The 27,775-nt window shown below is 38.7% G+C and overlaps 1 protein-coding gene across 1 annotated transcript in view; it reads right to left on the bottom strand.

Moving 5' to 3' along the window:
• Window positions 1-27,561, bottom strand: part of Cd28 (CD28 molecule) — a 34,747-nt gene extending 7,186 nt beyond the window's left edge. Inside the window, exons 1-3 of the mRNA XM_013157267.3 lie at window positions 27,311-27,561; window positions 3,744-4,097; window positions 1,189-1,316 (exon numbers count right to left, since the gene is read on the bottom strand). Of these exons, the coding sequence (XP_013012721.1) occupies window positions 1,189-1,316; window positions 3,744-4,097; window positions 27,311-27,368 (540 nt within the window). The 5' untranslated portion in view covers window positions 27,369-27,561. The remainder of the gene's footprint in view (window positions 1-1,188; window positions 1,317-3,743; window positions 4,098-27,310) is intronic.
• Between the last annotated feature and the right edge of the window lie 214 nt (window positions 27,562-27,775).

Below are 27,775 nucleotides of genomic sequence, written 5' to 3'. Positions count from 1 at the left end.
CTATGGCTTAGTTAGATGTAAGGACTCTGCCTTAGTGATAAGTCTCATACTCCATGCAGGCTTAAGTCCTTAATTAGACTTGCATGAGGGTTATCTGTTTATCAGTCTAATAGGCATTCATCAAGCACTGACCATACTTAACATTAAATGGTTTGACAATAACAACAGAAAGTGTCCTTTTCCTTGAGAAGCAAATGTTTCTCACTGAAGAAATTGCTCATAGGCACCTAACTTCTAGAAACAATTCAAAGATGCATGGAAGCAATGCGTGAGGTATTCTGTACCACACTGTGTACAATAACTAAGAGAATTCCAAGGAAAAGAGTTTTACTAATTAGGTTCTTTCTTAAGAGTGTGTATGTTGGTCAGCATGTGCTCAAACAAGGCCAGAAGCTCAGCATTGAGGGAAGTAAAGTTCACTGCATGAGCATTTGCAATGCTTATACTCAGCAGTGAGACCACAGAAAAGCCTAACTCCTGTTATAGTTTCATAATGACACCACCCTCTGTGGCTGCAGACAATCCAACTGTTTCAGAGACAAAACTAGGACTGAGATAAACAGGTCTAGTTTCTTCTAGGTTTGAATATACAATTTCAGTACTCAAGTTCTCATGATTTTGACCCTGACCCAAAGCTGTTCATGGCGTTCAGTTGCCTAGCTCCCTGAGTTGTCTAGATTTTTATGCTTTTGTCTGCATCGAAGTTGTTTATGTGCCATAATTACACTGCAAAGTGAGAAAAAGCAAGGTAATAGCCTTTAATAACCCCATCCTAATTTGACCACTCAGTTTCTTATTTTGCCTGGCCACCTACTCAGTGCCCTCTGGAAAGTAAAAGTCACATCAGGTTGCTGCTTCAGATAAAGCTGAACAGGCTAAAAGCCTGCTCAAACCTGGCAGAGAAAATAAAATAACAATAATCACATGTTACAGACAACAAACCACACAGCCAAGATTCTTGCTGTGTTCAGATTGCACATGTGCTGGAAAAGTTACATTAAAAAAGTGCTGTTTCAGCCAGACGTGGTGGCTCACGCCTGTAATCCCAGGACTCTGGAGGCTGAGGCAGGAGGATCATTATGAGTTCGAGACCAGCCTCGGCTACAAAGTGAGCCCAGCGCCAGCATGAACTGCATAGAGAGACCCTGTCTCAAAAAGACAAAAAAAAAAAAGTGCTGTTTCTCTTACCCAATATAAATAAAGGCCTACTGTCACTACCACACTGTAGAGAGCCAGGACTCCACCAACCACTGTCATTGCCCACAAGGGCTTAGACTCAGGCCACAGGAGGACACAGGTTTCTGGAGGATGCCTCTCTGGAAAACAGAAGGGAATGGATTAAGCAAGCAGAAGACAACTAGGTACATTTTCCTCCTTCTGAACCTCACAGAACTATGGGAAAGACATAAAAATATGCAAGATATTATTAGTTTACGGTGACTTGACTAGACTTGTGCTTGGATACTTATCCAGCCCTTCCATTGATATGATCTGCTGAAAACCATCACTGCAGGGTGGCACACCCCAGAGTTGCATCTCCCTGCCCTTCCTGAGCCTGTTGTGTCTAAAATGGTGATTTCCAAGGCCTGAACCCAACCCCACTCTCTCTCCCTTAGAAGACTCAGCTACGCCTTTGAAATGAGTTCAATCATGTACATGTTTTAAGTGTTAAGAAAGTCATCCAAGGGCTGGTGATTTAGCTCAGTGGTATAGCGCCTGCTCGACAAGCTCAAGGTTCTGAGTTCAATTCCCTGTACAAAAAAAAAAAAAAAAAAAGCCAGAGGAAAATCAGCCATGTAGTATGACAGTTAGAACCCTGGGCTGGTAATCAGAAGATAAATGTCTAGCAGATATGATGGCAGACAAGTTACTTTATGGCTTTGGATCTCAGAAAGGGGATGAGAAGAAATCTAGAGAGTTTCATACAAAAGTCAGAGAAAACTGTAACTAGAGGGAATACCAAAAAATATTTCTCTAGCTCGTTAATATCTAATCCTGGGGCCCATTAGAATTGTCTGAGGAAATCTGAAAATATAACACTACCCAGTGCCCCTTACTCAACACACATTAATTACATCTAATTGTCAAGATTAGGCCTAAGCATCTGTTTTATTCTTAAGCCTATTTTTTATAATATGAAAAGAGAACTAGAATTTACTGAGTCTGGGATCACTGGTATTCTTTCCAGTTGTAATGTATACTATGTGTATATGTGTATATCATAAAATACTATCCTAAAGTATTATACTATTTATATGGGAAAAATGTTTTACTCTGAGCTTCCAAAATTACATTGTTTTTAGGCTTGGGCTTTATCTGACCAATATATTCTGCCTGGGCATTATAAATGTTAGAAGTCTGCATGGAACCGGGCAAGCAAAATATTCTTTCCTTAATTGGCTCTATTTTGCATTACTTAGTGTTCAGGGTTTTTTTTAGCACAGCTCTGTCCTGGCATGGGCGGAAAATGTATGTTGGAAGTATGCTAGTATTAAATAAGAAAATCTATGCTAAATTTTGTATTTATCATTATACAGGGGGAAAAAAGCTGCAGTATATCCACAAAATGTATCAGAAAATGTACCTAACTTCTCTCATTCGTAAGTGTTGACCCCAAAGCTGTATTCTTTTGTGTTTGGAAATCATAGCCTATTTTTTTCCCCAGTGTTTCAAGACAGCATAATCTTAACATCAACTCCGATCATTCATAATACCATTTAATAATATTGAGTTTGGTGCCATAAAAAAGTTGAGCAACTTATCTAAGATCAGCGAGTTGTTTAATAGCAAATTTCATATCACTGGTGGTTAGTCCAGCATCCTTAGTATGTTCCAGGAAATGGAAAGGTACATAACAGAGGCAAGCCATGGAGCACAAAAAGAGAATTAATTTGAATTATGACTCATTCTTCCTGAGTCCTGATCCATTAGACCCAGATGCTTTTTGAAGGGCACCTTGGCTTGCATTTTAATGCAGCCTCTTTTCTGTCATGACCCACTTGAATTAAGAATAATCTTCTGGGGGCTGGGGATTTAGCTCAGTGGCATAAGCACCTGCCTTGTAAGCAGGCGGTCGTGAGTTCAATCCCTGGTACCGGTAAAAATGAAAAAGACAAAAAAAAAGAATAATCTTCTGGGGCTGGGGATTTAGCTCAGTGGCATAAGCGCCTGCCTTGCAAGCAGGCAGTCCTGAGTTCAATCTCCAGTACTGATAAAAAGGAAAAAGCCAAAAAAAAAAAAAAAAGAATAATCTTCTGTGACCCCTTCCCATAGACTGTAACTTCATTCCTCACTCTCCCACTGGATGTCAATGACAAGTAAAGATATCCAATATATAACAATGAAGCCAGGCGTGGTAGTACATGCCTGTAATCCCAGCACCCTGGGAGGCTGAGACAGGCTGAGCACAAGTTCACACCCACCTTGGACAATTTAACATCTTAACAAAAACCTGTCTCAAAACGTTTTTTAAAGACTGGAAATATAGCTCAATGCAAAGGCCCTGAGTTCAATACTCAGTACAACAATTTTTAAAATGTGACACATATATATAATATAAAACTTTGAATCTTTTACTTTGGATTTTCTCTAAAGTAAATGAAAACACTTTCTAATATCATGATTTGCTGGGCCTCTATCAGGGTGGACGCCATGGGATCACTGCAGCATGGTTCTGGCTACTGTTCAGGGCTGCAGCTGAGAAGGTGACCTGGGCATGGTATCAAGGGGAAACTGCCCATTACCTATCACATGGATAATGGTTCCATTGCTCTTCTCGTCTAGGTAAGGAGGAGGATACATGACCTCAATTTTGCAGAAGTAAATGTCGGTTTGGTTCACAGACAGATTCCGAAGGCAGAAAGTCACCGTTTCATTGTCCAAATTCCCATCGCAGCTGAACCCCGTATTGGAGTGAAACTGCAGGGGGTGGGAGAAGTTCCCGTTCACCACGCAGACTTCCACAGCGCTGTCCACGCCCTTGTACAGGGACGCGCGGAACTCCTTTGAGAAGAGGTTGTAGGTGTACTTACAGCTGAGGTTGACCTCATTGTTGTACACCACAAGCATGGGCGACTGCTTCACCAAAATCTTATTTTCTGGGGAGAAAAAGCGTTAGAACAAGATGATAAGAATCATTCTTTTCCTGAAATCAAGATGTAGTCATTAATCAAACAAACAGGCCTCCAGCAAAGGCTTTCTTTTTTATAACATTTTCATCTTCCTTTGAATGGAATAGCAGAATATACTTTCAACTGAAGGCAAAATGTGGCCTTCTGTTGACAGTGAGCACCACAGCTATGCACGCAGAAGTTTTGAAGCCGTATGGAGATTCCCAAATTGTGCATCACACACTGGACTGATTTCCTGATTAAGGGATAGACTTAGAAGCAATTTTAAAGCCTGACACAGATGTACAGAGATTTGCTTTTAAGTTGTGGAATAAGTTCTTTTCTAGATCTGCAAAGGAATTACACATTTTTTAAACATTTTTACTGTTTCTTGGCCATTCCAAGAGTGGCGAAAAAGATAAGAAGAATAGTAAACCACAAGAGTTTGCCCTAATTTCTATTCTACGGCAAATTCAGAGACCAGCCTCCCCAATAAATTTACATATTGATTTTCTTAAATCACAAGGGATGGAACCATGAGAGTTCTTTCTCTCTCTGGTCAACTTCTACCTTTATACTACCCAAAGAAAGATCAAAGAAGCCAGGCGTTGGTGACACCAACCTCAAATCTGTTTTATTGTCCAAATTCCAATCACAGCTCGAGGTCTGTTTATGTGGCATCACCTCAGGAGGCTGACATAGAGGACCAGGCCAGCCTGGCATACATAAGGAGAACTTGTCTCAAAAAAACAAAAATAGTATTTAAAATGATCAAAGAATCTGGAGACCACTTAATTCAATCTCTCACTTTAAAGGCAAAGAAACCAAAGCTGTTATCAACTCCAGCTGTTATCATGCTGGCACATGACAAAATAAGCCTCTTTTGTTTGTTTGTTTTATTTTGTTTTACTAAATGACTGTATGAGGCCTAGAAGCATTGGTAGTTTGCCTCAGAATCACTGAACCAAAGGATACCTAAAACCAGAGCTAAACCCCCGCTGGCCACACCACCTAAGAAACAGATCACTGAAGCACTGACAATCAACCTCACTACTAGAGAGACAAGTTTCTTTCGGAACCAATTTTTTATCTCGATTAAAATTTCAATACAAACATTTTTTTGCCATTGTGTTAGGAGTATGTGAATAATCACATATTTGCATTATAAATAAAAGATTATTTGAAGCAATACCTAGACTAAAGAAACAAATAGTATCAGAATCAATTTAAATGAAATTTACAATTTAATGGGAATTTGAATTCATGTGGGATTGGGGAGATGCTTTTGTTTTTGTTTTGTTTTTGCTTTGGGTAGAAGGAAGCTTCAAAGAGCTATATGCTTAATAGCTCTTTGTTTCCTATAAATACTGCTATAACAAGGATTTTAAAAGAAACCTATGAATTAGGGAAACCACACCCTTTACAATTAAAAAAAAAAACACTTAGGAATCAATCTAACCAAGGAAGTAAGAGATTTATACATTGAAAATTTCAGTACTCTGAGAAAAGAAATTGAAGAATTCAGAAAATGGAAAGGCATCCCTTGCTCATGGACAGGAAAAACCAATATAGGGAAAATGGCCATACTTCCAAAACTGTTACACAGATTTAATGCCACCCCAATCAAAACACCATTAACATACCTCACAGATCTAGAGAAAACATTTCTAAAATTCATATGGAACCAAAGAGACCTAGAATACCAAAAGTATTCCTGAGCAATAAGGCAAGGCAGGAGACATCACAATCTCAGACTTGAAATTATGCTACAAAGCTGCATAATAAAATCAGCATGGTACTGGCAAAAAGAAAAAAAGAAAAAAAACAGACCTGAGGATCAATGGAACAGAACAAAAGATACAGACATGATTACAAACACACTTAGTGACCTTATCTTTGTCAAAGGGGCCAGGTATGTTCACTGGAAGAAAGATAGCCTCTTTAATAAGTAGTATTGGAAAAACTGGCTTTCCAAATGCTGAAGACTTACACTAGACCCATGCCTATTACCGTGCACTAGACTAAAGTCAAAATGGATCAAAGATCTAAATATTAAGACAGAAACACTAAACCTACTGGAAGACAAAGTAGGTAGTAATCTCGAGCACATGGGGTAGGCTGAGAGTTCATGAACAAAACCAAATGCACAGGAAATACTTCAAGAATAAACAAATGAGATCTCATCTTATTAAAATTTTTTTTTTGTCTTTTTCCTTTTTATCTGTACCAGGGATCGAACTCACAACTGCCTGCTTTCAAGGCAGGCTCTTATGCCGCTGAGCTAAATCCCCAGCCCCATCTTATTAAAATTTTTTGCACACTCAAAGAAATCACCGACAGAGTGAAAAGAAAATCTACAGATTGGAAAAAGATTTTTGTTAACTATCTCTCTGGTAAAGGACTTTTATCTAGAATGTATAAAGAATTGAAAAAAAACAGGCCCCCCAAATTTAAAGACCCAATCCAAAAATGGGCATCTGAGATGAATACATAATTCTCAAATAAATACATGAAAAAAATGGCAAATAAATATATGAAAAATGTTCAACATCATTGGTCATTAGAGAAATGCAAATTAAACAACACTGAGATATCCTCTCATTCCAGAAAGAATGGTCAAGATCAAAAAATTAGCCAATAACCAACACTGGAGGGGGTGTAGAAAGAAAGGAACACTTCTCCATTGTTGGTGGGAGTGTAGACTGATACAACCACTGTGAAAATCAGTGTGAAGATTTCTCAAACAACTAGGATTAGAAATTCCATTTGACCCAGCTATCCCCCTTCTGAGTGTTTTCCCAGAATTGAAAACATCATATCACAGCGCTATATGTGCACCCATGTTTGTGGCAGCACATTTGTAACAGCTAAATGTTGGAAATAGCCCAAATGCCCATCAACTGAGGAATGGATACAAAAGATGTGGTATTTTTATATAATGGAATACTACTCAGCCATAAAAATGACAGACTTGAGGTTTTTATAGGTAAATGGATATCTCACTGATCTAGAGAAAACATTCCTAAAATTCATATGAAACTAAAAGAAACCTAGAATACCAAAAATATTTCTGAACAAAGGCAAATGCTAGAAACCATACTTGTAAGTGAAATAAATCAGATTTGCATGTGCAAATCCCATATTCTCACTAGCATAAAAATATGAAAGAGTAAATAAGATTCAAAAGTTACAGTAGATATAGTCAAAGGAAAAAAAACTGCTCAAAGGAAAATTATATTGTGTGCTCAATCTTACATGCCTGTATCTGGTAGCCTGAGTAATTATTCTGAGGATAGCAATATGCAATATAGCAGCCATTGTTAAGTTCTTATCTCCTATCTCTTGTTTTCTGTTGTTGTTGTTCTCATTTTGCTTTTGTTGTTTTTTGTTGGTTTGTTTCTTGATTTTTCTGTTTTTTCTCTTTAAAATAAAATAAAATAAGAAACCTATATCTAGCTCCTCGTTCTCCCAAAAGTTCATTGACTTGGTCTTGGCTGGAATGGTGCAAAGGGAACAGAGTTGATACTGGGTTTTTTGGTTTTTAGGGTTTTTTGGGGTTTTTTGTTTGTTTGTTTGTTTTTTTAGTTTGTTAGTTTTGTTTTCTTTTGTTTGTTTTTCTTTCCTTTTATTTTGGTAAAAATTTTATTGAGATGTAATTCAAGGACCAGAAAGTTTATCCCTTTAATATGTAAGATTTAGTGGGTTTTTCTGTTTTTAGTATATTCACAAAATTGTGACTGTATCATTTTTATTTGTTTCCAAAATATTCTCACTACCCTAAAAGGAAACTTCATCTTCATTAGCTGTTATTTCCATTCCTTCCTTTCTCCAACTTCAGGCAATCACTATTTTACGTCCTGTATCTATGGATTTGCCTATTCAGGACATTTCATACAAATGGACTCATACACTGTGTGACCTTTTGTGTCAGGCTTCTTTTTCACTTAGCATATTTTCACATAGCAGGTTCCATGCTCACCCAGGTTATAGTATGTATCAGAACTTCATTGTTTTAATTACCAAATAATACCCCACTGAATGGATGTATCATGTTTTGTTTCTCCACTCACTACTTTCTGGCTGTTATGAATAAAACTATTGTGAAGTTTGTGTAGAAGTTTTTATGTGAAAGTGTGCACCAGGAGTGGAACTGCTAAGTCATCATACGTATAACTCTTAAGTTCAACTTTTTGAGCACTTGACAAACTGTTTTCAAAGCAATTGCACCATTTCACATTTCCACCAGTAGTATATACAGACTCCGATTTCTCCAGGTCCTTACCAACCCTTGTTATGGTCCCTTCTTTTATTATAGCCATCTTCATGCTAATGAAGTGGTATCTCATGGTGGTTTGCTAAGCATTTCTCTAATGACATTCCTGTGCTTACTAGCCATTTGTATTGTCTTCTTCAAGAAATTTTTATTCAGAACATTTGCCCATTTATAATGAGTTTGTCTTTGTATTATTGCTTTATTGGAGTTTGTTGAAACTTTTTAAACAAGTTCCTTATAAGACACTATGTAATCAACAAATATATTCTCCCTGTCTGTATATTGTCTTAAAAGTTAGAATTAAACTGAATCTAATATACAGTTTTAAAACCATTTGGTTGTCAGAACCATTAAATCAGAATCTCTGGATATAAGGCCAAGGGCATGAGTATTTCTCCAGATGATTCTAACTTGTCAATCAAGTTTGCGAAGCAGTAACCTAGCAGAAGAAACATAACTGCTGACCCTCAAATTCATAGATCTTCACAGGCCTTTTCCAACTTTATTTCCTCAAACAAAATCACTCCTGATTGCCAGATCATTTAAGGAGACATCCCCGGAACACACACGAGCAGTTCCACTTCTACACCCCACCCACGTACTCAACGAAACCATTCCCATCTTAGGGCCAAGACAATTATGGTGTGTAACATTTGTTTGATATTTAGCCACGTTTCACCTTTTGAATGCTTTTTGCTTTATATTCTTCAATTGGTAGATTTTTAAAATTCATTTGTTTTCCTCTTGGCCCTACTTCCCAAGCCACTTAATAGCATGAACTACAAGTTACCCTTCTTTAAATAATGCTGGCAAGACTAACAGGAAGCCATTAGGTTACTGCTAGGTGAAGGATGGTGAGCCGACCATATTGTTCCTAATGGTAGCTCTATCTTGCTACCATGCCATTAAATCCTGGTCAAAACCTGTGTCTCAACAATGCTAGCCTCATTAACTGTTCATCCAACAAATACTCTGTAAAAGCCCTGGAAAATAAACATGTAAAGAATCTAAAAGTTCAACCTTTCTTGATATGGAAATCCAGCTTGTTTTTGTTTAGATTTTTTTTCCCTCTTACCTAGAATAAGACCAGTTCTGACTGGAAGAGCAGGAAGTGCCAGTGAATCACCTCTTTTTCAGAGAATATAGGTTGGGTGTTTGTATGTCTGCTTACTATCTCTGGAAACTGTTTCTGCTGTTAATTATTTAGATCCTAAATTAAAGGGCATTTAAATTTCTTCTGATCTGCTTTGAGAGCTGATATAAATAAAAAGTGGGAGAAGGACTTCTTTGTGGGGATAAAAAAAGGCAGTGTGGGTGGGGAAACTGAGTGAGGCTGGAGAGAAACCCCAGATGGCTACACATCGTGGCTTCCTCCTGCCGGCACCCACAGCCAGGTGGAGAGAGTCGGGAGAGCTATGAGGAAGTTTCAGCACCCAAACTCCACTAGTTTGCTTAGTGTGCCTTGTCTAACTCAGGGCATGACATCTTCCCTAAACACTCAAGGGAGATAAAAAAGTGATTTCCCAAACATGAACTCCGTGGGCAACTCACAGTCTGGTGAGGGTGGGCTACGGAAACCGACAACTAGTTTTAAAATAGTGGCACAGTGATCTGCAGTTTCTGGGGCAACTGGGGAACCAGCTGCTGGTGGTCTGAAACATGAAAGAAGATGTCTATGTTGAGTGGACCAACATAGACCAAATGAAATTTACCAAACGAAATTCACTCCAGTTAAATGTTTGTGTTGGGGCTGAGGACAGGTGGGAAAGTGTGCTTTGAGGTTGAAGGTGAGTTAGGTCACTGTTAGGAGGATAAGACTAAGAAGAGACAGCAGTGTAGGCAAAAAAGAAAGCAAGAAAGAACCTGGCAGAGTAGGGAGTTACAGCTACCTCAGTTTTGCTGAGTCAGGAGCTATAGGGGACAAGATGAGCAAAAAAAGCAAAGTTTACTGCAATAACCAGCTTGGTTCTCTCCTGCAGGGGACAAGGACCTACTAAAGCTTTTTAAACACAGCAGTGGATGTGCACAACCTTCACTTCGTGTAGATCACTTAAGCACAAATGGGACAGGAACATCTGGAGGATGCAGGACTGTACCAATGGAGATCAGTTAGGATCGAGTCTAAGCAAAAGGTGAAAGGGATTAAAATGCGGTTTGAAAGAATTGGATGAAGTTAAAAAAAAAAAAATATGAGCAGGCTAACATTTGCAAAATTCAGCATTGTCTCAGGTGTGGTAAGTGAGAAAACAGGAGTTAAAAATGACTTGTTCAGATCACACAGACCAGCCAACAAGCAGTTATTTTCCTCTTGTCATCTTTTTCTTTGGTCATCTCTTCATTACATTACAAAAATAGACAGCTCAGAAACAAAGGCAAACTCTGACATCTAGGGCATACAGAAGATATACTTTCAGCCTCAGAGATCACTGTAAAGAAAACATAAATCACATCAGGACTTGCTAGGAACAGATTATTCCAGTGTCTACAGCTGCCCAGAGGGGAGCAGCAGTAATCTCCCTCCTGAGCTATTTTCCTTCAGAAGCCATAGGACATACAGGGGGATAATTGGAAGATAGACTTCCTTCTGTCCAGTACGGAGTCTCCAGATTCAAACCTTAGCATTATTGAGATCGATTGGATTTCTCCTGAGCCCATCTGATCGCAGCACTACAAATCATGAACTTGCTTAAGGAGGAAAAGCCCAAGACTCCTGTACCAAACCTGGCTGTGATATGTTCCATGTTCTCTTCATCTGAGGCATATCCCTTAACTGAGGGATGGAAGCAAAACAATTTTTATTTTGTAATGCTTTGTGCTAAGATTTTGTTTGGGAAAGTATTTAAAAACTATTGGTTACACAGCTTTATGATGAAAAAGAAATATCCAGTTTACTCTAACCATTTGCTTTCCTCTCTTTTCTGTTAACGCAGTAATTTTTAAACTAACAGATTCTTAAACATGAGCACTTAGCTTGAAATAAATTTGTCTACTATATGCTAGTATGTGGCTGGCTGCTTCCTACTTTAGAATCAAGCTGGACTCAAGAGTTAATTGGTAAAACCTCCTTTATATCCATATACCCCTTGATCCCACCCTGGATCATGTCAGTGATTCAGAAAACCTAAATGAGAAACTCTCATAAAACCTCAAAATCTACATCTGCTGTGGAGAGAGACACTAAATGAAAGAAATTTATTTGGGGTGTTAAACATAACTAGTCATAAATAGCAAGAGGCAGTATGGTAACCATTGTTGATCACTTTATATTTTGTTTTTAACATTATTATGTCCATCCTTTTGATTTGACTGACTCTGTTCTGATACGTCGCATTTGGTTTTACTCTCTTCAAAAAAAGTAATAAGAACTGTGGGAGTAATAAAACCCAAAATGTGTAATTGTCATTGTACAAAAGAAAAGAAAAGAAAGTGCTCTAAAGGTTATAACTGCATATATGTTTAAGTGTATAAGATAGATAACCATATTACTGAGTGTTTTTTGGATCATTGAACAGAACTGTTTGTACTCTCACTGTTGAAAGTCCACTTTATATGCTTCAATAATGTAACTTGAACAACTATTTCTAAGATGAGAATATGTAATCTATTAACTAGTGATTTCTTACTGTTTATTTTTTAAATTTTGTATTACTTGTACTCTTTTTCTGTTTTTTCCTTTTTCTCTTTAAATTAAAAAAAAAAGATAACTAGTCATTCTAAGTGATATTGGATATGTGTGACCATTATGATTTCCAGGAGGCACAAGGACATATTATAACATTTAAAGATATATCTAGGTTCAGAAGAACCTGCAGAAATATTTCATTTCTCCATATGACTACTTGGTTCCTTTTTGCTTTTCAGATCAATTTAAGAGTGGAAAGCATGTATTTTGCCAGCTATTCACTTAATAAAAGATTCAAATCCAGGATATATGAAGAACTTTAGAAATTTAACAACAAAAGAACTTGAAATACAATCAATAAATGAACACAAAGATACAAACAGACATTTCTCATAAGAAGTACAAATTGTCAAAAAGTTTATGAAAAAATGCTCATCCTCTTTAGTCATTAGGAAAATCCAAATTGAAACCTCACTGAGATTCCATCTCACCCTAGTCATAACAGCTAAACAAAAAATAAAAAATGCTGCTGAGGATGTGGGGGAAAAGGAGCTTGTATACACTCTTGGTAGGAATTTAAACAAAAACAGCAACTAAGGTAATAAATACGGAGGTTCCCCAGAAAGCACAATTACCATATATGATCCTGCTACGCCCACTTAGAGGTAAGCACCCAAAGGAGAAGAATTCAACATACAGAAGAGACACTAGGGTACCCTTGACCATTGAGGCACTATTCACAACAGCCAAGTGATAGAATCAGCTTGGGTGCCTGACATCAAATGAATGGAGAAACCATGGTACATGTAATAATATATAGCCACAAAGAAGAGTGACATCCTGTCTTTTGCATGAAAATGGGTGAAACTGGAGGTCATCATGTTAAGTGAAATAAACCAAACACAGAAAGACAAGAATTACGTGTTTTCTCTCATACAAGAAAAATAACACCAAACCTCAATCACCTGGAAGTAGAATAGGAACAATCAGATGACAGACAATGATCAAAGTACAACACACTGTATGGATGTATGGATGTATGGATGTATGGATGTATGGACGGATGGATGGATGGACGGACGGATGGATGAAATTGTCACAGTTAGACCCACTAATTCATACAATTAATATGTGTTAAATTTTTTCTAAAAGCAAAAGGAAGCCATTGAAGGTTAGTCCACCTTTTTAACCACACAAAGGATGAGGGACTTAATAAATACGAGATAAAACACTTGACTAAACCATATTAAAAGTACACGTGTACATACACACCTACATACAAAACAGCATCCTTCTCTGAGACATTTCTAGGTAAATGGATGTACCTGTAGAACATACTCAATAAATCAGACATGCTTGTGTAAATATCATATTGTCTTTTTGGTGTGAGAAACTGAAAGTGGGAATAAGAACCAGAATATATAATAGATTCTGTGAAATAGGAAGAATTATTCGAAAGGAAAAAGGAACTAGAGAAGGGAAAGGAAGAAGGAAGGGCAAAGAAAAAAATGAGAAAAGAATAAAATGAAAACAAAGCTTTGTAAATGAAAGGAAGAGGAGTTGAAGGAAGGGAAGGAAAATGGGTAAAAAGAGGAACTAAGATATACAGTGTACAAGTACAAACTCCTTATGACATCATCTATGTATATCTAGGTGTACCAATAAACTTCCTTAAAATTTTTTTAATAAATAAAAGCATCCTTCTTAAGTTACTTTGGTACTAGCACACCCAGTCCTCCCCTGTAAATATTTTATTTTCCCATTGTGAGTGGTTAGGCAAAGTTTACCTTGGTCAAACATAATAGGTAAAGAAGAATAGTGTTGACCTATCAATTATATTTGCTTATGGTATCAAAAGATTGGCTTGACTGACATTTCACTAACTGAATTGACAAGTTGTTTTGATGATGAACTAGGTGCTTTGCTTTCAAAGCCTTTCCTAGCAGCTAAGCCAGCTCAAGGTGTGGAGACAGGAAGCAGTAACCTCAAACCTCTTTCCCTCACAACTCCTGCTTGACAACAGGCAACATAAAGAGTAAGATCAGAGGTGAGAAGGTGCTTATCTCCTCCTCAAGAGGTGAGGTAGTGAGAGCTAGAAGACTTTCCACAGATAGCCTGTGAATCTTGTGATGTACCCAACTTTTGGAAGAGACTGAAAGCTGCTGTGCTTCGATGGGGCAGAGGGTGGGAGGTTTAGTTACCAAAACACACTCTTTCCATCTCGCCTATGGTAAGTGGGTCAGTTACTATATTTAGTAAGCAGGTCGGCTCTGTGCACAGGTGGTGTGGATAAACACCTCTAAGGTGTGGCTGCTTACATCAAAAAACCCTGACCTTAAAGGATGCTCCCCATCAGTTCAGGTCATGCTTTGATTTCCAAAGATGAAGCATGAAATACAAGGTAGGAAACACTGTGGTTTAAATTAGTAACTATGGCCTTCATTCATAGAGCTATACCGCATTCTCTCCTGTTTACTTCCCTCCTGGTCCACACGAACCTGTGAAGTAAGCAGACAAGACAGCCATCCTTAGCCCATTTGCCACATGAAGCAGAGATGCAAATGAAGTCAGTGAGTTGCTCAGGGTTTCAGGACAGCTAAGTCACCCTTGAGACCTTAGTGCTTCATGACAGATTCTAATCTACTGGGTTTTTTTCTCTTTCTGACATGTTGCATCAAAATTTTAACATGAGTTCAGGGATTCTTTCTAAATGCTCTCAAAACTGGCCTGAAGGAAAGGGTGGCACTCAGTGTCTAGTGAGAGTTAGGGATGATACCCAGAGTGTAAAAGGAGATGGAATGGAAAGTGGATGGGACCAACATAAATTTCATTTTCTCCACCATTGTAATAGAATCCCATCCTGAAAAAAAATTTAATCTGGAAGAAAACTTACAGATGATCTAAGCCAATCCTTTATTTTACAAAAGAAGCAGCTAAAAACAAAACAAAGAAGTAAATGACTCTTTGACAAAGGTCTTACAAATACCTGAAGAACTCAGATGTAATTTAATTGTTTAGGCATTTGGAATAATGCTTTAAATCATGAATGAACAGAAAAACAACTTAGTTCATTTATTTGGATTGAAGTTACATCATGATCACATTTAAAGAATGTACATTTGCAAACTTTTTAATATGTAATGCACACAGTAGCTCCTGCTGATCCATGATTTTGCTTTCTTTAGTTTCAATCATAGTCTAAAAATGTAAAACAGAAAATTCCAAAAATAAACAATTCATAAGTTTTAAATGGTGAGCAGCATGATGAGATCTCATGTTGTCCCACCATGCATGTGAATCATCCTTTTTCCATCATAGCCACAGTGTATATGCTTACCCTCCTGTTAGTCACTTTGCTGCCCGCTGCATTATCAGATTAACTATTTAAGTACCTCATTGCTTGTATTCAAGGAATCTTTATTTGGCCCCAAATAATGGCCCCAAAATGCAAGAGTAACGATGCTGCCAACTTCCAAAGAGAAACCATAAAATAAAATAAGAAATTTCTCCACTTAATAAAGACGAAAAGTTCTCCACTTAATAAAGAGAAAAAAAATCATGCTGCAATTGCTAAGATATAAGGCATGAGTGAATCTTCTATTCATGACATTGCAAAGAAGAAAAAAGATGCTTGTGCTAGTTTTCCTGTTTTACCTCAAATTGCAAAAGTTACAGCCACAGCCAGTGACAAATGCTTAGGTAAGGCATTAATTTGCGGGGTGCAGTACACTCTGAGGTTCCAGGTAGTCACTGGGAGAGTCTCAGAACACATTCCCCAAGTATAAGTACGGCTAGGCCACTGTACACAAAACATTTTTCTTACAAATTGACAGACTTCCTGAAGGTCATAAACAAGTCCTAGATATAGGCTACTGACAATATAGTCACATGAAATGCTCTTAGAAATTATTTCTGATGCATAAACACTAATTGTACTACTGTAGTTCTTCCATTCCCGCTTGGCCAAGTGACCAAAAGAGACATTGGTCAACATATAAAGCCACTGTTCAGTCCAACTCTCCTTGGGCAAATAGTTAACTTCAGGGCTTTCGTAAAATATGTTTATTTATTGTATTTAAATTTACAATATTTCATCTTCCTTTTCTGTATCAAAAGCATCCTAGAGAAATAAGACGGCATGCCAAGGCTGACACCGGAGTGGGGTAAGCAAGACTTCAGACTGACGTTTACTTGGGGTGCTACAGAAGCAACGAGAAGGTCTGATACATGTTGCACCAGCAGTGTGATTTCCCTCCAGAATCTTTAACAACTTCAGGGGCTTCCATCTATTTGTGTCCTATCAGAGTTTTTGTGGGTTTTTTTATTTTTTTCCAGTTAACAAAACCAAGTTATAAGATCCTAATCACATTGTTTCCTTCTTAAAATTCTTTTTTTCCTCTGAGGGAACAGATGTTAACAGGAGACGTGGCAAGCAGTGAAAATGAAAGCTCTCTGCTCCCCGCAGTCCTGCCCTGTGGGGTTTGTTTGCCGCTTGCCCTGGCACCAAGCTGGCTAAGTCACTGGAATCTCCTCTGGATGCAGTTCCTGTGTGGACCTGCGGTCCCCACAGCCTTCTAAACACTTGTTCCTTTCAGGCTTCGATCCAGTCTGGCAAACCGTGCTTCCTGAGAGGAAGAGGCTCAGACCAACAGCCCGTGCCTGCAGGGACCCCAGCTGGTGACCTTGGCTTCATTAAATGTCAGAAAGAGGAGTGTAAAACAGTCTCCAGATTGGAGCACCTTTTGCCATCCTCCTTGAGTAACTAAAAAGACAACAAAGCTAGACTCTCTGAAATTTGTGTTAAATGAAGACAAACTATACAGGTTAATTTCACAATAAGTTCATGGTCATTTTATGTCATTTGCTGTTGACCGCTGTCATGAAACTTTCCTCATGTTCATAAGGATTAGTGACGTAAAGACAGTCTGAAGATGATTTCAAGTCTTTGACCCAGGGCGACATTCACATGTCTGTGTCGTCTCACTTAGGATTCTAACACGAAGCACATAGTACACTGAAAATTGGGCAATAGAAGGAGGGTTTATTCATGAAAGGTTGTTGGCAAAAGTGTAAAAATATAGCAGAACCACAAGGGGAAAACCACCTGTGGTTTGTAGCCACAGAGCTATGACCACCCTTAGATCTGAATAGGGGAAGGCACAGGGAAGTCACCAGAGGCAGAAAGAACGGCGTAGAAGAGGTTACCACGACAGAAGCATGGCTTCCCCCAAGAGAAACAGGACAGCTGAGCCGCCCTCTCCCAGACTGGGTGACGGCGCATTAACTCTTATCCACAGAACATACGATTATTTAAAAAAAAAAACCTTTAATTCATATAAGGAAAAATTATTATGGGTAACAATCAAAGTGAAACTAGAAGCTTGATTAATAAATTTATTAGCGTTTCTTTTGGCCAGCACTAATCTAAGCCATATCTCAGCCTATCTGTGTTACCACGCAGGCAGACAAGACAGTTGAGAGGACACTTGTTTTTGTCCTTTTAAAATGTTACTGTGCTACTGTCAGTAAGTAATGCAGAAGCCCAGTCTGTTAGTAAAAAGTCCCATCTGAACACTGAGACTTAAGGCATTAATTTTGGGAGAGAAAAATGATCAAATCAACCAATGAACACTTTCTGGAAAGAAGTTTTGATATATTGAATTGCTCTTTGGTGTTCTGACTTCTGCCACAGCAGTCATTTGTTCATTTAGCAAAACAACAAAGAGTTCTCACGTAGCTGGTCCTCAGGAGATAGAAAGAGGTAAAAGGCAGAGCGGCTTCCACCCAGGACAGATCCCAAGGAGGTATACACTAGCAATGCTCCAAAGCCACAGTCGATGTGGGAGCCCTGCAGAGGGCCGTGGACAGTCAGGGGAAAGAGGCTTTGCTTCCAGATGAGATGATTCTGTGTGCTTTTGTACAGAATAACCTCCCAGTGGGCCATGAGATCTGGGGCAAGTTAAACAGGCTAAGGTAAAGGAAGTGACTTACTGAAAGGCTTTGTTGGGAGCCAACAGAACATTTTATTGATGTAGAGAGGAAACAAAGAGAGAGGGCTGATTCAATCATTAAGGGCCTTTAGTGTCAAGAAAAGTCACCTGAAAGGCAAAGGGGAGGCAACTCTGCATGCTGATGACAGCTGAGGTGAGAACAGTACTTCCTAGGTAGTGTCAGCACAACTACAGGAAAAGGTCACTGGTGAGGCAGAGACACTTTGGAGCTGCTATGGGGTCTCAGGCCTGACTGGGAGGGGACAGCTGGTTGAAGGACAGGAAAGGCATTCATGCTGGGTGTGTAGAGCTCTGATGGACAGAAACAGAAACCCACATGGGTCCGCGCACTGGAGAGAGGCGTGAGGGAAGTTACCATCAAGAAAATTAGGTATATGAAGAGAGGAAATAGGGTGGGGGGCTGTTGGGTTCGATTTTAGATACCAGGATGGCGGCTCGGGTAAGGCTGGAGGAAAGACCTAGAAAGAATGAGAAGCATAGGGCTAGAGTTAAAGGATGCTAATTTCAAGTATAAATATCTATAGCGGATCTGTATTAGGATGAAAACTAACATTAAAACTGCCTACTCTGTAATCCTTCTCTACCTTTGAAAGACTACCCATCAATGAGGGATCTGAGCACTGTAGAACTGAAACTCCTAAACACATAGACATATAGGTTAAACTTAATGTCACTCAGCCCCTGCATTCACAGTTGACAATTATCTCCCATCTCCTAGCACTAGAAGGACAATCTAAAAGGGCACTGTGGCATCACACCTTGACTTAAACAAAAGTAGATTCATACAAAGGTCACGGAGCCACTCCTGAAACTCAAATTTATTACCCTAAGAGTTGTCTGTCATCCAAGGAGTAAGTAACAGAGCTTTAAAAAATTCAGCATAATTATCATGATAATAATTCAATTAGCAGGTCATAAGAAAACTCACAGACACAACCAGATTTCCCTATTAATATATTGTTTTTTAAATAAATATACTTTATTCTAGCAACAAAACTTGAGAACTCTATTTTCCACCCAAGTCACCATCATTCTGAGCCCGCATTGAAAATAACAATTCATGCTTCCTATCTGTTCTATTTTCCCTAAGTCTTACACTTTTGAAGTGCCTGCTCATGACCACTTGGTCATATGCAGAATCTTTTGGCAAGTGTCACAGCCTGGAAGATTGGAAAGAATGACTATTTTGAGCCTTAACATCATGTAGAAAAAGTGGAGCCCGCAAAGGCAATATCCACCCCCACCAAGGCCTGGAGTCATTTCTGAGCACATTAGCATCTACATTCCTGATCACGAATCCTCCCAGAAACTTCAGAGACGACCGGTTTGCAATTCTTTCCATTTTCTCTGTTAGACCATAAGAGCATCCACAAAGAAGCAGAGTGGCTGAGTTGCCTAGTTAGGGCTTATGAATCTGACATTTTTAATTGCTACTTTAGAAATGTTTCAGGCAAAATAGATACTTGAGACATCCTCCAGGTCAACCTCTTTGTATACCAGATGAAGAAACCAAGGCCTAGAAAATTTATGTCACACTGGAACAGACTAAAAGTCCTAATCACATTTCATTACCTAAGAAATCCTTAGCTTAGCTTTTGAATTTTAATAAAAAATAGCAGATTTGATTTCCCCAAAGCCAAGGTCAAACAGTCACATCCTTGTTCCAAAACTCACAGGGAGATGTGGAGATTAACAACAGTGACTGGAAATGGTCCCCAATGTTGGGCAGGGCTGGTTTGAACCCTGCGACCCTGTTATCGCCACTGTGAGCTGAGGCCAGGCCAAACCTCACTGTGCATTTGTGAGTGCCACAAATGAAAGGACGCATGACTACATCTTCACAGTCAAGGGACATAGCCTTGTCGGCACAGTGTGCTCACAGAATTACACACACACACACACACACACACACACACACACACACACAAAACACAACACACACACACACATATATCCTCTTCCACATGTAAAACATAATTTAACTGTTCTGTTTGTAAACATTTATACCATAGCTACCATGTTCAAACTACCATGGTGAGTGGGGTATGGTGGTCCACACCTATAACCCCAGCACTCAGGATGTCGAGGCAGGAGGATCACCATAAGGCCAGCTTGGGCTACATAAGCAAGTTCAAGGCCAGCTTGCACTACATAATGAGACTGTCACTATCTCTCTCTCTCTCTCTCTCTCTCTCTCATATGTGTGTGTGTGTGTATTTATATATATAATGGTAAGCATTTTAGGTGATAAAAGTTTCTAATGGTCTTTACCTTATCTATCAATTTCCTTTTCTCTTCACTGTTCCTGCTCTGTCCCTTTCCACTTTTTTTAACCCTTAGTTTCCTTCTCCTTGACTCTGCCTAAACTCAAAAGTCCTGCTGGCCTCCTTCCCAAGCCATTATTTACTTCCCTTTCCCTCCCACATGCCATGCTATTAGCCACTTTCTCTCTTTGAAACTCTTCCCTCCTTTACTCTAGTGATAATTCCTTAGCCACTTGCTCCTCCTCTCTCTAACCACTTTCCATGTCTCCTTCACCAGCCTTCATCCTCTTTGGTTGACCCTGAGCACAGGGTATTCCAGATCAGTTTGACTCTGCTGTTTTGCAGTCATAATCTCTACTTTCTATGAACCATTCATTCCCAGGCCTTCAGCTTCGTCTCAAAGATGAGGATTCCTAAATGTCTTCTTATTATCCAGGTTAGCTACTCCAACATGCCTTGAAGACAAAGTTTGAACTTCTGTTATCAGAATTCAGTCCTTTATTTAACCTAATCCTACCCTAATTCTTGGGGCCTCCACTCCTCCTGACATGTTACCTGTCACCAAACCGGAAACAGTGTGCCTGATTTTATTAATTTGTCTCTTCGTAGAGCAGCATGGCACTGGTAAGAACATGAAGACTGTTTGGGTGTATATATTTATAACTGTGTGGCCCCAGGCTAGCTGCTCTACCTGCCTGGTGTTTCAGTTTCCCCGTCTATAAAATAGTATGATCATAGTAACCACTTCATAGGACTCAGGGGAAGACCAAATGATTCAGTACAGGGAAATCCAAGTAGAACAGTGCTTGGCAAAACATAAATGCAAAATAAACATTAACTAGCATTCCATTAGCAATTGTCATCATCCATTCAAATCCTATTACCATGAAAGTCCAGATCAATTCCCATTCTCTATAAAGACTTACTGTTCTATATTAATCTTACCAGTACTTATCTTATCCTTCCTAACTTTGTTAGTAACTCATTCATTTCTTTCTTCACCAAATATCTGTTGAGCATCCATATGCTTTCAGCATTTTGCCTAATATTTAGGTCAAAAGCATAAATAACTCTTGATCCCGCCCAGAGGCACTCATAATCTAGTAGGAAAAATAGATGTGTTAATTTACAATAACATTTTTAAGGAACTTTCAGGAGGAAAGCAGTCTCTCAGTTTGCCATTTAGAGCCTCATAGGCTTTCAGGTGAGAGGTAAAGAAGACATTTCAGATTATGAGAATAACAAATACAAAAACACTGTAAAGCAGGTTAATACCAGATATTATCATGCATGTTTGCAGATGTTGTATCATGTTATATGTAGTTTTCTCAACTAAATCATAAATGAAAGCAGAGAGAACCCAATTATATAAAGCAGTTTTTTGTCTGCTAAGACTTTGTTTCTTCTCTTCTTGTATTTCCTCACTCTAATAGATATTAAAATATGAGCAGTTTAATAAATAATTTTAAAGTGAATTAAGTCCCCATAGGAACACTTCTCGTGAATTCACAATAAAGATGGAAGAATCCAGAAGTAGCTTTCTCAAAGAGGTGGCTCTTGTACCTCAGAACTAAAGTGAAAGACAGTAGGGTCTGGATAGGCAGAAAGAAGGAAAGAGGGTATTGCAAGAAGAAAAAGCTCCAATAAGTCCATACAGGAAGACTGCAGATGTGTGAAACACTGAAGAATATTCACTATTGGAACTGAAGGTCTGACACTGGGGCATGAGAGCCGATAGCTTGGATAAACTGATGGGACCAACTTAAAAAGGTCCAAAGTCCTGAGACACTTTGCTGTCATCTTTCTGTCAGCATCTTCTGGGAATCACCAAAACAAGGATATGGCAGGGGGTGGGCTATGTTCCTGCCCAGCTCTAAACAGCTGGTGGATGTCTACGGTTCTTTGGATGGTTCTGTTTGTCACTGTTTCCCACTAAATAAACTGGTATGGATAGGTTATTATTCACAATGATCCTAAATTAAAAGTGAAAGAATTTTAAAGATACTTCATAATTGTCACTTCCTTTAGTCTCAACAGAGGATTTTTCATCCCTGTCACAGAATCCAGGCTAGTGTCCTGCACATGCAGTATATTCAATAAACATGTGCTGAGTACCTATATTTACAAATCACAAGAAGGAACTGGAACTTCAGCAAACAGGAACCTACTAATATCTTGTTTCAGACACCTAGAAGTTGCATGGTGGAAGGGACATTTTTATCATGGGTGCCCATTCTCATCCACCCTCTGGGCTGACCTTAAATTACATGTCATTACCTTTAGCAGTGTTCACTACCCAAGAAGGTCAGCCATTAGAAATGCCAAATTCCCAAGATGATGTTCTGACATTTCATTCTGTGTCAAGTATCCCTAAGCAATGAAAAAAGCACAACCTCCTACCTTCTCAGCAATTAAAAAAAATCAAGCAATCAGATCAGAGATCCAAGGTAAATACAGTAATTCTGAAAGACACCATCGGGAACCATGAACCTGCTTATCTTGTCAGCCAGAGTCTCCAAGATAATGAAGATGACAACAAAGAAAAAGATGGTGGTAAAGGTGAGGTAGAGATAAAGGAGCAGCTCAAAATTAAGTAAAAAAGTCTCTGCCACCTTGTAACTGTTTGTCCAGCAATGAGAACATAAACACATATGATACACTTGGTGACACACAAGCTAAAATAAGACACTTGTGAAATTAGTGCAATTACTAAGGCCTAAGAAGGCTGAACACTTTTTCAAAGCCTCTCCCCAGCAACTGAGTAGTTCTGGATCCAATCCACCACACCTCTCCAGAACTCAGTCTTCAAAATGAAAATAACAAAGCAAGATACTCATCATGCAAACACTTTTCTAGGAGCCACAGATAACTTCCCTCTAGCTTCAGGCACTAATTATCATGCAACAATCATCATAATAAAAGCTCTGGGTATACTGGGTATTTTGTTTCTTGTAGTTTTGTGTTTGTTAGTTGGTTGATGTTGATGTTAATACCATCAGCGTTCACGTAATACAACAATCTGTGGGTAATACTGCACTGTCCAAAAAAACAGTTCAAGAAATCAGCACAAAAGAGGCATACAGACACTTTCACAGAGTTTAGAAAACCAGAGAGCCCCCTGGTCAGTCACAAAACTACCTATATCTCATTTTTCTTGATGTTTAGCTAAACTTTTACATAGAAGAAAAAAACATCTCCAATCATTGTCAATAAATTTCTTGAAGAAAAAGACAAATAGGGCTGGGGGTTTAGCTCAGTGGTGTAAGTGCCAGCTTGGCAAGCATGAGGTCCTGAGTTTGATCCTAGGTACCAAAAATAAAAAGAAAGAAACAAAGAAAAAGACAAACAATCTGAGATAAAAGGGAGAAAAAGATATATCCTTCACAATGACCCACTGTGAAATAACTGCTTTGCAGGAGTCTCTGCCCTCTGAGATTTAGACAAGAAAGTCTGGAATGAATTGCGATCCTCCTCAAGACCTTAGCAGTTAATATAAGGAGCTACTGTGTTACAGATGATAAATGACATATGAAATTTTCTACTGCGATGTTGGTGATATAAAATTTTTCAATCTGTAAAAGTCAGCACACTACATTGCAGCAAATACTTCAAGGATGATGTCCACACAACATAAATGGCAAATGGTAACCACAGAGCATTTCTCCACCCAAGGCAAAAGAAGAAAGATATCAAAAAGGAAAAATTCAGATCTAAAGAAGGGAGGCAGTGAGACCTCCCCACCCATAGCAAAGGTTTAAAGAATGTGAGCACTTCAGAATTACAATCACAGATTCATTTCTACATCTAAACTCTCTGAGGCAATGACTCATTCTGTTTCCTGGAATTCATATATAGATTTTAACTTTACAGTCCTGCTGTAAAAGTCCTTGCCGGATGGTTACTTTAAAAGTAAAAAAGAAAGAAAGAAAAGGTAATAAACTCTCTGAGGTCATGAGAGTAGAGCTCTTAAGCAATGTCCATCTTTTGGAAACAGCCATCAAATTTAGTTCAAGTGATAAAATATCCAGCCGATTTTCTTAACATTGGTGCGGAGCGCTCACGTAATGCAGTAATCTGTGTATGGGTTACACTGCGCTTTTCAGTGTTTATCTTTTTACCTTACTCCCCAAGCCTTGCCCAAAAGGAACAGTAAGCTGTGAGAGGTACATGACTTCTTCAGTGGACGGTTATCTCAGAGGAGTTATCTGCTGAACATTAAAGTTTTTAATTACTTTCCTGTGCTGATATGACTTTTTATTAAATGCCAATTATTTTCCTGCCGTCTGGGCTTCTCAGCAAAAGAAGTGCTAGGCTCGTTCAGCAGCACTGGAGGAATCAATTCTCCCCAAACTGGTCACTTGCACAGTTTATTTGCTAAGTTTCTTTGGAAAGATGTGAAAAGAAATGCTTCCCTGGAAAAAGAAGCGATGTTATTCTGATTTTTGTTTTACGACATCAGTTTTCTGAAAAACAGCTAATGTGGGCTACCTAGGTATGACCAACACCATGAATTATCTACATACACCTACCATCAGCACAAACCCTCCTCCCTTTCCAAGCCTACAGTTCCAAGCTAGACTCATATTCCAAAGTCCAACTCCTTCTTGCCATATGGACTTCAGTTGCATAATTACTCAAGTCTTAGAAAACCACATGACTGAAGCAAAGAAGCCATCCAAGTTCGGGTTTCCTCACTCTTCTCAAACCATACTTTTTAATTTACCCTTAATGATCTTTCTGCCATGTCATCCAAATCAGGAAAAATTAGTTAGGGTTAACCTTCATGGAGCAAGTATTTTAAACTGTGCTGAGCCAATGAGTTAGAATGATGAATTAATGGAACATAAAATTGCTCTTCAAACAACACATGCATGCACACACTCTCTCTCTCTCTCTCTCTCTCTCTCTCTCTCTCTCTCTCTCACACCTCAACCCAAACATAATAGTGGTTTATTACAAGTCTAAAGAAGACAATGATATTTTGACCAGAAAATTTCCTCATTTGCCATTTTTTCCTGGAGGACGAACACAGAGAAAAATAAAAATGGTGTGGAAGGCTTTGCATCATGGATCAGAATGGATCACACATCTTATAAGTTACAATCCACTTTTTTCTCAGAAGTTTTCTTACTGGAAGGGCATTTCAGCAGTGGCCCAGGCCTGCCCTCCTGTATTAATAGTCACTCAGCATTAATTCCTAAAGGTTCCTGGGGAAGTGAGCTGCTGTTCGAAAAGCAAACGTGTCCCAAAGAGAAAATAAATGCTCTGCATGTGTGAAATCTGCGACGGCTTTATCTCTATCCCGCATTTTAAATAAATGTTCTAAATGGAAAAATACAAAAACTGCAAAGAAAATCTTCAAAAGTGGCTGCATTCACGACAAATAATTGTCCACAAAACACATCAGAAAAACATTCTGTTTACAAATTACCAATGCTAAATAGTATTCATTCAGGGTTAGATGTCCCTTTATTATATAATAAATTAACACAGTTTAAATATTGTTTTAAAATAAATAGTAAAATTCCCATAAAGTTTAAAGACCCTTTCAAAATAAATTTTAAGGATTTTTGGTACTAGATACTGGAGCATAACTTACCACAGCTCATGTCTTTCATTATATATCAATGCCTTTTATAAATATACACAAGTCATTCTCCCCAGCATATCAGACAACAAAATTGATGGGTATATATGTAACTATTGTATTTCTGCCAGTTGGGAAATTATACTCTTTGCACACACATGATGTTTAAGAACAGCACCAACAGATGATGCAGGCTCTTCACCACCAAAATAAATGAGAACAAAAACTGCAGATACCGGCACTACAAGGGAAATTTTCCCACCACAGGGAATTAACTGTCCTTATTTAAAACATGTTACAATTTTTGATCCAAGCAAGACTCTTTTCTAACTCAGAACAAGTTGAATGAACATATTATACTGGCCCATCAAAACAACAGGCTCTTTTTTACCCCCATCTTTTAGGAATTGCAATTTTTCTGAAGATGATTTTACCATAGACTTAGCCTGTTCTATGAAATTACAAGTCATGTCATGCTGGGTAGAAAAGTACAGTGATCAGAGAAAAGGCTCTGAAGTCAGACAAACAACATGGGTTGGACCTGCCACCAACAACTAGGACCTATCTATCCTTGGGACAATTACCTAAGTCTCTTCATCTGCAGTGGAGTTACTGCAATAAATATCTTCTAGCTGTGCGTTACTAGGGCAGTTACTGTAATAACTATCTGCTAGTTGTGAGTTACAAAAGCAGTTATTATAATAACTATCTCTGAGTTATAAAAATTGAACATTGCTCAAAGTAAGCACTCAATGATAGATGTATCATCTTCTTCATAATCATTACTGGAAACTTCAAGAATTTTAATCTAAATAAATAGTTTTTTTAAAAAAAAAAAACACCACTACCATTGGTATTTTGTTGCAACAGCTTCTACAGAGACTCCAGACTTTGTGCTGGTATTTGTTTAATTCAGGTAGATACAATGATTCAGCACACGCTGATCTTCCTTACCTATCACTGACTGAGCTCAGCATTTCACATGGATTATTTCATCTCCACAGTAACTGCCAGATGAGGTTTATTATCATTCCCATTTTAAAAATAAGGAGACCGAGATTAGAGAATTTAAACACTAACCTAAGGTCAGCTAGTAAGAATTGGATCTGTGATTTGAGCTCAGACAATCTCAATTCAAAACTTTCAGAGCTAACCTATTAATAACAGTTTCCTTAAATTACAAAGAAAAAATTGTAGGTGGACTAAAAATTCTTGGGACTTTAGCAACTTGTAGCTATTCACTTCCAAAAGACTTCTATGAAACACCATTGCGTATTCTGAAAATCAGTGAGTTTCTAAATAACAAGTCTCTAAATTAAAAGAGAAGTACACTGCAGACGTGCTCAACTCTCACAGTTTATGCGAAGGTTAAAATGCACCAGGCCAACTGCAAGAACAGAAAAGAAAAACTTAGAAGAGAGGAAAGAATCAAAATCACTGTTACCTGTCACTTGAGCTGAGGGGATGAAGTTGAGAGCCAAGAGCAGCAGCCTGAGCACCATTGTCCTCCTCGGCCCGGGCTCCAGGCCCTCCTCCCCGCGGGACCCAGGTGCAAGGCGAGCCGCAGATACACCTGCCAGGCCTGAGAGTCTCAGTCATCCACAGCCACCACCAACTGACTCCCTGGAGGGCACATGATCAAGGGACCCAAACCGCAAGGCGCTGCAACTTTCACACAGGATGTTACATTGTTTTGATGACTTTAGGCTTCTACATGTTCTTTTAAAAGCAAGCCTTTTCTTGTCACTGAAAAAGAGAACCAATCGCCGTGTGATGCACTAACTTCAACTGTTGGGGAGCAGAATTCTGAAAAGGGGTACCCAGGATCCAACAGGGTCTCAAGAGTAGCTACACAAAGTGAAGTTTAAAAAAAAACTAAGAATTGAATTGACAGCCTCACGCTTATCTG

The sequence above is a fragment of the Cavia porcellus genome, unplaced genomic scaffold (assembly GCF_034190915.1).
Source record: "Cavia porcellus strain 051 isolate PalLab524CR breed Dunkin Hartley unplaced genomic scaffold, mCavPor4.1 scaffold_26, whole genome shotgun sequence".
Taxonomy (NCBI): domain Eukaryota; kingdom Metazoa; phylum Chordata; class Mammalia; order Rodentia; family Caviidae; genus Cavia; species Cavia porcellus.
The sequence above is the reverse complement of the archived record's forward strand: the minus strand, read 5'-3'. Positions and strand labels throughout refer to the sequence as shown.